At 41.4% G+C, this 10,651-nt stretch overlaps 1 protein-coding gene across 9 annotated transcripts in view; it reads right to left on the bottom strand.

The window, feature by feature from the left end:
- Window positions 1-784: 784 nt before the first annotated feature.
- The window catches only part of KNDC1 (kinase non-catalytic C-lobe domain containing 1), a 70,680-nt gene continuing 60,813 nt past the window's right edge, over window positions 785-10,651 (bottom strand). For 5 of the 9 annotated variants that reach the window (XM_083443465.1, XM_083443466.1, XM_083443470.1 and 2 more), the window contains 7 exons: window positions 9,881-10,090; window positions 9,293-9,375; window positions 8,121-8,271; window positions 4,154-4,276; window positions 3,955-4,014; window positions 1,520-1,677; window positions 785-1,263 (listed from right to left, as the gene is read on the bottom strand). In XM_083443465.1, the coding sequence (XP_083299591.1) occupies window positions 1,032-1,263; window positions 1,520-1,677; window positions 3,955-4,014; window positions 4,154-4,276; window positions 8,121-8,271; window positions 9,293-9,375; window positions 9,881-10,090 (1,017 nt within the window). In that variant the 3' untranslated portion in view covers window positions 785-1,031. Of the gene's footprint in view, window positions 1,264-1,519; window positions 1,678-3,954; window positions 4,015-4,149; window positions 4,277-8,120; window positions 8,289-9,292; window positions 9,376-9,880; window positions 10,091-10,651 lie in introns of all 9 variants that reach the window. The other 4 variants (XR_014512057.1, XR_014512058.1, XM_083443467.1 and 1 more) reach the window with 4 other exon arrangements.

The following is a 10,651-nucleotide window of genomic DNA, read 5'->3' as shown; positions in this document are numbered from 1 at the left end:
CTGAGTTGGAGCTTTCTTGAGGTTCTGAAATTCTGGCCTGCCTTGCTCGATTGTGCCCCAAGTGAAGACGTCAACAAGGGTAAGCAAAGTCAATCAATTTCCTTCATCCTGTTGAATAGGAAACATCCCTGTTGAAGAGGTAACCAGGCTAACGATCCATATTTTGCCATGTTGTGAAATTTATGTTATTGCAGTACAGTGTGGCAAAAATAAAAAGGTGGTCTGGTTGGCTTGTTACCAGGGATGTGTCCCTCCCCCCCCAAAAAAATTCCATTCAGACCAAGGGATAGGCCTGCAAAAACATAATTTCACCCCCTTTTGTAAGGTCCTTTGAAAGGTCACCAAAGGGGAGGCTCGTGTAATGGCTTGAATAAGCTTTTAGCAGGAAGCATCAAAATGCCTTTTTGGCACAGCATTCATTTCAAGTGAAATCTTGAATAAAATTACCTCTTCAATAGGCTCTGAAAGTAGAATGGGGCCAGTTCAAAGAACAGTGGTGGATAATGAGTTCATTGTTTGGAAAGGGAATAGTTGAGGCAATTACAAGCCTTACTGAAATGTAGAGATGTATACTGGCCTTCCTTTTCCACATTTAGCACCTCTTATTCTACGATAGAAATAACTCATACTGCAAGAGATCAGTTTGTTTTTCCTAAAGGAAAAGCAAAAGCAAATCTCAACCAAAAATTAATATATCTCCTGACAAGATAATAAATACTCAAACTTGATATAAATATAGCACTCCAATAAACTCCACTGTTCAGACAAAATTAAAACAAAACAATAAGGACTTAATATTTAATTTCCTCACATGACACACAACTTTGACAAATTCGTATGATGACAACTTGCTATTTGACAAGTGAGCAACACAGTAGGAATCTTGCCCCTTTTGCTTAGTGTTCGGATTTTTCAAACTGAAACATTCATAAATAGAGCTCAGTCACTGCTGAGATGATACATTTATGGACCAATTACTACAAAAAGTAAATTATTTAAACCTTAAAAAATTGAGGATGAAATATAAGCAGTTATTGAAACATTGCCTTCATCCTATGCAGTGTGTCCTGGATTTTCCGAGACTGCTTTTCAGCTGGGATCTGGTAAAAGTTGGCATAGTTGTCTGCTGCTAAGGCAGAGATGTCTGCATCACTAAAAGATGCTATTCTGTGTCTTAAGAAAGATTGCAGCCGGTGATCTGGAGCGAACAAGTAGTGGTTTTCTTGCAGTGCATGAACCTGGCTCACAACTTTCGCAATGTTTCTTAAAACAAAAACAAATTTAAAAAATGAGTTAGTTTCCCAGCTGATAAAGGACAGAAAAGACTAATGTGTATATAATAAATATTTTTTTAAAAAAATTGGTAGACACACACAAGGCATTATACAATGAAATCAAACCAAGTCAACTCTTTTTACCTTTATACCTATAGAGAGAAGCCAAAATACTGAATGTATTTTTAAGGTTTCCATTGCTCTATATTGGTATGTGAAGAATTCTGTGGCATAAGTAAGATTACCTAAGTTTAGTCCATTTATATGTCCCATTTCTCATCGTAAATCCTCCAGTTTCAAGCTGTTGAACATGCATTGCCAGAACATGGGCTGATGGAATGGTTGGTGAAGTCTTAAATCTCTCTCCTTCCATTAAACACAAGCTGTCACTTTTTAAAAACACCTGGTATAATTTGTATAGATACATATGCAGACACGTTAGTACATGGCATAAAAGATCAATCTGATGGGGGCTTTAGGGCACTGTACAGAACATGCTCAGTGCAACAATAGTGTTTTAGGGAAAAGAACGGGGATTAGAGAAGGAAATAATGCAGACGAGTAAGTGAAGCTTAACTTGAGTAAGAGACTGGCGTGACACAGCCTGGAAACTTATTTTAATGCTAGACCTCAGCCTGCAAAGCTTTATCTCCAGTCAGGTGAACCTGTACAGGGCAATGTAACATCTTAAACAATTGAAGTGGCCGCATATCTATTTCACTGGAACTGAGGGTCCTCTGGAATGTATTTCAGAAACTGTAGTCAGGCCAAGAGAATTACCGTATTTTTCGTCCCATAGGACGCTCCGTCCCATAGGACGCACCTAGTTTTTTGGGGGGAAATAAAGGAAAATTTTTTTCCCTTTATTTCCCCCCCAAAAGCAGGTCGGGGAACAGCGGGGTGGCGGCGCTGCGCCTCCCTGCTGTCCCCTGAGCTTGTGGGGCTGGCCTATGTCTGCCTGGCGTGAGGGGCGCTCTGCTTCAGGGCGTCCCGCCCGCTGGGCGGCAGGCTGCGATCCGCAGTGTGGGGAGCCCTGCAGGGAACTCCTGGAGGGCTCCACAGGCTGCGGATGTCTGCCCGGCGTGAGGGGCGCTCTGCTTCAGGGCGCCCCACCCGCCGGGTGGCAGGCTGCTATCCGCAGCGTGGGGAGCGCTGCAGGGAACTCCTGGAGGGCTCCCGACGCTGTGGGTGTCTGCCCGGCGCGAGGGGTGCTCTGCTTCAGGGCGCCCCTCGCGCCAGGTGGCAGGCTGCTATCCACAGCCTAGACATCCCTGCGGGACCTCCCACAGGGCTGCCTAGGGTGCGGATGTGTTCCCGAAGCGCCGGGCGCTCTGCTTTCAGGGCGCCCGACGCTCCGGGAAGCAGGCTGCTATCCGCAGCCTAGACATCCCTGCGGGAGCTCCCACAGGGCTGCCTAGGCTGCGGATGTGTTCCCGAAGCGCCGGGCGCTCTGCTTTCAGGGCGCCCGACGCTCCGGGAAGCAGGCTGCTATCCGCAGCCTGGACATCCCTGCAGGACCTCCCGCAGGGCTGCCTAGGCTGCGGATGTCTTCCTGAAGCCTAGAGAGCGAGAGGGGTCGGTGCGCACCGACCCCTCTCTCTCTCCAGGCTTCAGCTAAAGCCTTCATTCACCCCATAGGACGCACCCAGATTTCCCCTTCATTTTTGGAGGGGGAAAAGTGCGTCCTATAGGGCGAAAAATACGGTACTAGATTTCAACAAGAAGCACTTCTGGATTTAGGAAGCCTGAGTCCGGGAGCAAAGTTAGTGGTAAGACAACTCCTTCTGTTTACAAGTTAAAGATTATTATCAGCAAAACCCTATGCATGTCTCGTCAGAAATAATCCCAATTAGTTTCAGTAGGACATAGCTCCAGATGTGTGTATTAGATAACATACAACTGATGGACTGATTGACTTTCTCAGTTATACTGACTCTAGTAAGATAAAAGCTATTCAGAAACAAAGGTAGGGATTCCTTTCCTGAATGATTTTCCAATTCCTCCACCAATCACTATCCAGAATTTGTGAATGTTCTTTATAGCAAGGAATTTGTATATGAGTTATCTTGAAGGACAGGTAAAACCAATCAGCGGGTGCAAAGAACAAAAAGCTTTGTTGTTCAGAAGATAAGAGGCTCTAGCACTGGCTAGGGAAATCTGGTTTAAATCCCCCCATAATCATGAAGGCTCACTGTTTGAGAAAGTCTCCCCTAGGATCACAAGATTGTAGAGGGGATAAAAGAGGAAACCTGAGCTTCTTGGGAGTAATATTGGGACAAGTGTAAAATGTAAAATAAATAAATATTGTGCTAAACATAATGTGTTAGATCCACGTTAAGTTTGTTGGCTTCAAGACCCATTAAAAACAGTATGAACAATAAATGTAGAGTAGACCAAGTTAAGTCTCACTGATTTCAATGGAACTTAATTTCAACCAACCAATTCTGGATCCAACCTATTTGGCACAATCCAAAATGAGAGGTGTGCAAGTTCCATTGCTTTCAGCTTTCTACAGATTCCTCAAATTTCCCCAAGAAAGAAAAAAAAGTGTGTGCATTTTCTTACTAAAACTGGATTTGCTGGGAAGCAGAGAAGTGGTAGGGGAAGAAAAAAAGAATAACTTGAAGGTGGCTCCTGTACCTATCCACAATTCACATAAGAGATTATATTTTTGCAGTACCTCAACAGCCTTTAGTTCTTCCATTATTTCAGACACTTTAGAAGACAAGCATTTCCAAACCTTAGTGGAAAAAGTAAATTAAGCAAAGTGTTAGTCCTCTGAAGCTTGGACTTTGAGCTGCAATTCAGCATACTGGCTGTCCAAAATATATTATAAAACTATAATATCTGGATGAATTGCAAAGTGAATGCTTACTCACCGGTAATTGTCTCACAATGAGGTTTTCCAGTCCTTTTAGGATTTGCAGTGCGGTAGCAAAATTTCTTTGCTCATAGCAACATTTTGCAATGAAGAGTAATTTTGATAGCAAGTTCACCTGCATCTGGAATAAAAAGAATAATACATGTTTTATAGAACATGCTGATATTCAGTGCCAATGTGTGTGTGAGACATATGCTTGGAAACCCTCACATTGAGGCACCAGTGAATCTATTACTGTGCATATTGTTAGGCAATGAGAGAAGGCAGGGCTGTTCTAAGCAGGAAAATGAAAACAGCTAACTGCAGAACAACCCAATGCGTGGAAATGCATTATCTACCATCTATAAGCTGGCAAAAAGGTTGACTTTTAGAGCAGACTATATAAAATTATATAGTTATCAAATATTGCTTTACATGTTGGAAACAGGTATCATGGAACACTTATTCATGACATCTTTATTCTGTAAAACCCTGTATTGATCACATTTCTTACTCAACAACAGGAAAAGTGGCTGTTCTCTAATTGCTTGTTTTCTGGTTGCCAGTCAACAACTATGTGCATTTCTGAAGAATGCTATAGATAGAAACATGGAAAGCTATTAAGAGAACAGCTAACAAATTTTTCTGCTGTGCATGTTGAAAAAAGAATCTAACTTATTCTTTGATTGAGGTTGATGCTATCAAAATGATAGGAACAAGAATTCTCAAACTGCCAAAATGAATCAACATATGAAATAGGAAGGCAGGGTATATGGACCCCATGCCGCTCTCGTGTATAGTATAAAGTTAAAACAGTCCAGCAAAGCAACCTGGCACTGGTAATATATTTTAATAATAGAAATATCTGGGATTTGGACCTCTTGAATTGGCAAGTTGGACTCAGCTAATGAAACTATGGCACAAACACATCTGGGCTGCATTGGCTGAAGAACTGAGACAATACATTAATGTGCTACATAGTATGTTTTCTTTCATTAGGTTTTAAGTGTTGCTTTCCATTGGTTCCTTTCATTTTCAATGTCATGCAACACAAAGCACCATATATGTGTCCTGCTTACTTTTATATCAGTCCATCATCTTGAGAGGCCTCATTTAAAAAAAGAGGGGGAGGGAGCGGGGAAAATGTGTTTTTTGTTATGTTTTGTTTTTTGAAAAAAGGTGATAGATTAAAGCATTTCCAAATTTCTACAGAATATCAACAAGAAAGAAATTGTTAAAATTATCAGCCTTCCTGAAGTTAAACCCCTGGAATATTGCAAACAAAACAAAGACCAATATTTTTCAACTAACATGTCAACAATGCAAACTTTTTATGGTTTCCTTTTAAACCTGCTAAAAATATATAAATGAATCGAGCCTATCACAACAGCATCCAATTTATAAAAATGCCATGCATCAGTGGCATATAAATTGCATTTTTATATATGTTAGGAAACTCATCAGCTCACCAATTATCCTACTGTATATGTTTCCTCCCTAAAGTATTGAAATTGGATAAGAAAGCTTATTATGTTCCAAGTAAATCCTGACATTAAAAAAATATGTATCTGTGCACATGAAGAAAACGGCAGTGAAGTGCATTGGCTTATACATCATACTAGGATTTCCCTTTGGGATATAAATGGGGCAGATAAATGCACAAATCAAACTCCTTCCAGTGCCCTTCCTTCTGCATGAAGCTGCTGGGAGTCTGGCGTTACGAGACCCCTGTAGGCAATTGACAACCAGGACATTGTTTATTCACCAGTGGCTGTAGAATTATGGAGAGCAGCTGGTTTCCAGGAGATCCCTGCAACCAGCAGAGTCACAAATTACAACACTGCCAATGAAAAGGCCATGCTGATTTGCTGGAACTAAAGCCAAAGAAAGAGCTGGAGCTTGCAAGACTGTGGCCATAAGAGATTTCCACATTGGCAAGAACAAAATGGGTGACCGAGTGATGAGGAGAGGATCCTCATCTTGTTAGAGCATGCACTGAACCGAGGGGCAGAGATATGGGTCTTTCTCCATAACTTAGTTTATTTATGGGACTTTTATCCAACCTTTACACTCTAGGGGCACTCAACACAGCACAAGAAAAGCATTTCCACCTCTCTCTCTCTCTTCCCCTATAAATTGCATCCTAAAACAATAGTTCTGAATAATACTCTTAAAGAGTTCCATAGACTTGGTCATGTTATGCCTCATTTGTTTCTGGAGTACTAAAAGATTGCACCCATTGTCAATGGACTATGTGCAGAGACGAACAAAGGAAAAGCATTCATCTCCATTTCTGCCAAATTCAACTTGCTGCCACACATGTACAACTAGATGACAGATATTTCATCACACTGTGAGAAACGGTGACGTTTTATTGGTAAGTTACTTTTTAAAAGGAAAGTCAGTATGAATGGTAAAGCCAACAGATGCAATTATGGCAAATTGCAGTCTTATTGAACCAGAAGTGGATTGTTGAAAGGCAAGCGGCTTAGCAGTTTTATCTACTGATCTGCTCCTGGTCCCAGATATTTTTTTGAACATTAATAGAAAGATATGTCAACTGTACACTTCTGCCAACACTTGCAGAACATAACATTCCAATAAAGCAAATTTAATGAAAGGTGGAATCATGCCCTGAATCATAAAAATGAGAGATGGGTTCATGCAACCATGTAGCTGTGGCTATCTTAAATACGGCAAACCTGACCAAATTAGTGTGAAATAACATTTTATAAACTTTAACTTTAGATAGAGATCTTTTCATCTCAAGCATGGGGTAAAAGCCCCTTGATGGCAAGAACATATTTATAACACAAGATTAAAGGTGAATTCTAATACCCACTTCAGAAAGTCATAGGAGCAACTCTAACTATACTACTTCTCTTTTTTTTCAGAAGTTTGTGTTTGGCTTAGCAAAATATCCTCTCTCCTCTCTGTGTGTGCAGCAGCAGCAGCTGTACTGCAAGTGGAGCTGAGTTGCTCTGCCAGCTTTCCAACACCATATATCACTGCCCTCGCCAAGAGGAAGAGGGGAAGGTGTCTGAAGCCCAGCACAGTGTGCTGGCACAAACCACACCACACTGAGGTCCCTGCGCCTTGCCCCTCCTGGTATTTGGTTGTGACTCATGAGGAAAACAGAAGAGCAATACAGCCCAAACAGCTGCTACCGTGTGTGTTTGTGTGTTTAAGAATATAAACAGGAAATCTTGGCATTCATGAAACAGAAGGCTAATTAAACAATTTTTTACTACATGCCTAGCTCATGGCAGGCCTTTGCAAGGATGCAAATGAATGAACCTAATCTCTAACAGCTATGAATTTCTAAAGCCTGTATAGCTAATCCATCCCTTTAAAAAAACCCTAAAAACATGTGGCCAGCATGACTTAAGCCGCTTCTGGCAAAACCAGAGCAGTGCATGGAAACACTGTTTACCTTCCCGCCGGAGTGGTACCTATTTATCTACTTGCACTTTGACGTGCTTTTGAACTGCTAGGTTGGCAGGAGCAGGGACCGAGCAACGGGAGCTCACCCTGTCGTGGGGATTCGAACCGCCAACCTTCTGATCGCCAAGCCCAAGAGGCTCAGTGGTTTAGACCACAGTGCCACCTGTGTCCATTTAGATCATAAAGGTAAAGGTAAAGGTACCCCTGCCCGTACGGGCCAGTTGTGACCGACTCTGGGGTTGCGTGCTCATCTCACTTAAGAGGCTGGGAGCCAGCGCTGTCCAAAGACACTTCCGGGTCACGTGGCCAGCGTGACGAAGCTGCTCTGGCAAGTCAGCACCAGCGCAGCGCACTGAAACGCCATTACCTTCCCGCTAGAAAGCGGTACCTATTTATCTACTTGCACTTTAGGGGTACTTTCGAACTGCTAGGCGGGCAGGAATTCAGATCATACACAGACAAAATAACTGCATAAGAAGGGTCAACCACAAATAAATTATCAATACACACGAAAAGCAATCATGAAAAAGAGGACTGCAAACCTTAGAGCTGTAGCTTGTTACAATTTCAGCAGCAACCCAATTACTGACATTGTCTGCATATTTTAAAAGCTGCAAAAGGTAAGCATCTTGGACACAGTTTTCCGCAAAAAGGTTATAGGCTTGAGCAGGCAATTGCTCAGAGGAAGCAGCTCTGTAAAAGACAAGCATCTACAAAATTTAAATACTAGATTATATCCATGCAAAGGGGGCAAAGCAACATTATTTCCTTACAATTAGTTGAGTGTAGCTCCCAGAATTACCCAGTGGCTCAGACAAAGAGGCAGGTGTTGGTGATGGAGCTACAGAGAGACATTCCCAGTACAATGAAGGCTCCTCCTCCTGGCTGCGAGGAGTCAAACAAGATACTCTGGAGCAGCGAATGCAGTGGGTAACAAGGCTTGGCAGGAGAGAATTGAATGAAGCAACAGAGTGAAGCAAGTACCAGTTCCTCCTGGCCACCTGCTTATGCATCGGGGAGGCATTTACTGAGGGGCCCTCCTGCCTTCATTCCAGCAGACGGAACCCCTGTGTGAATAGCCAAATAGGCTAAATATATTTATTTTTTCTTTTCTGTCTGTCTCTCCCTGTGTCAGTAAAGTAACTGGCACAGGTGCCTTTTATTTACAGCCCCTTACCATTTCTGCTATGCTAATTTACTTCTGTTATTTCCAAATTGTGTATAGTGGAAAAAATAATGGAGAAAATGTCTTAACTCCCAGGCTCCAGTCTTAAACTGGGCCAGCAAAATATAGAACCCACAAAACATGTCAAAGGTGTAACAAATGATAATCGTGAACTGGAAGCAAGAGGTACGTTCAAAATGTGAGAGACCTTAGAATATTTAACCAAAAAGTTTCCTCAGAAGTATAAGCACTAAGTTGCCTTATATAAGCCTCTGGCTAACACTAGACTATTAATAAATGAAAAATATCTATTTTACAAACTAGATGTATGCTACTATTTTGTCAAAACGTTTTGCTTAAAAAAGTATGTTCAGTGTTCAGCATCAGGCAGTATCCCTGTCCTTGGATAATGTTGCCCTGTCTCAGTTGGTGTACTTTTTTGAAGTCTCTCATCATACTCTGAAGTCTACAACAAATTTTCTCATGCTAATAAATTTCCCCCCAATACATATCAGTATGCCATTAGGCTAGGCAAAGCACCAAACTTACTTTTGGAAAGACACACTCTTATCATTGACTCCAAGGAATCTTGAATTTAGAAAGTGCACTGGGTGACATTTATGGAACATTTCCTAAAACAGACAAAAATGGTGTATGATGCATTTGATCTGGTGTACACTACTTATCCATTGACCCCCTAACTCTGACAACCTCTCTAGAAAGATACCATGGTTGATGGTATCAAAAACCACTGGAGAGGTCCAGGTGAATCAACAGAGCTACACTCACTCTGTCCTAGGGCTGCCATGCGTCCGGATTTTCCCGGACATTACCAGGATTTCAAAGGCGGAATTGATGCCCAGGGGGAATTTCAGAAAGTCAGCGCTTTGTCCTGGATCTTAGGCAAGGCAATTGAAAAAGCGTGTGACTAAAAAAGCTCAACAATTTTGCGGTATTCCTAAACTTTTGGGGTGTCCTGGTTTTTACTTTTTGAAATATGGCAACCCTACCCTGTCTCTTTCTTTGCAGGAGTCATTCTACAGGGCAGGAAAGGCAGTTTATGTGCCAGAACCAGGCCTGAACCTCAACTAAGAAACTGACCCACAAAGACGGTTTTATCCAAAAATGCAAATTTACCTGTTCCAGCAGCGTCAGCTGATGGCAAAGTTGTTGGGCGGTATATTCTGTTAAGAGATATGGCATTCCGTCTGTTTTAGAGTAAAAGCCTGAGAATTCTTCTGTTTCATTTGAATAGCATGGATTTGCTAAAGCTGATGTAATGCTATGCTTGCCTCTCTGATAAGGTGCAACAGTTTCACTTTCCTTTGAGATATTCCAATTAAAGCTCTGTAAAAAAAGAACAAAAGGCATTTGCTTTGTCTATAACTTTACTCAGGCAAAAATGAACACATTATTACATAATGTAATATGTAAGTTAAGTTCAAAGACTAGTACCTGTACAATAAATCTATGCAGTTAAATTTTATACCATCATACCCTAATACAACAATATCCATTTGAGAGCACAGTCCACAAGTCTATTTGCACAGGACTCTATAGAATCCTATTATTACTACTTCCCCCTTGCATTAAAATAATTTTGACTTTTTAGTTCAATATTTCATGTTGGGTTTTTGTTTTTTTACATCATTCTCCATTCATGCTAATTGAAAGACTAAATATAAGTCTTAGCCAGAAAATATACTATGGCTTGGGTTTATTAACATGTAACAAGGTATGCTAACAGCAAATATTTCAACTGTTACAACAAAACATCTTTGGTTAAAGAATATTTTGACAGAGTTGCCACGCTATTAATCTCTGTACACTCATTTAGCTCTGGTCAAAAATATGCTCCTCATGCATATCTCCATACAGCCTGCAATCTTCTATTCCCAATACTGGAGA

The sequence above is a fragment of the Podarcis tiliguerta genome (genome assembly GCF_965153285.1).
Source record: "Podarcis tiliguerta genome assembly, chromosome: 5".
Taxonomy (NCBI): domain Eukaryota; kingdom Metazoa; phylum Chordata; class Lepidosauria; order Squamata; family Lacertidae; genus Podarcis; species Podarcis tiliguerta.
Note: the sequence above shows the minus strand (reverse complement) of the source record. Positions and strands in the feature narration are given on the sequence as shown.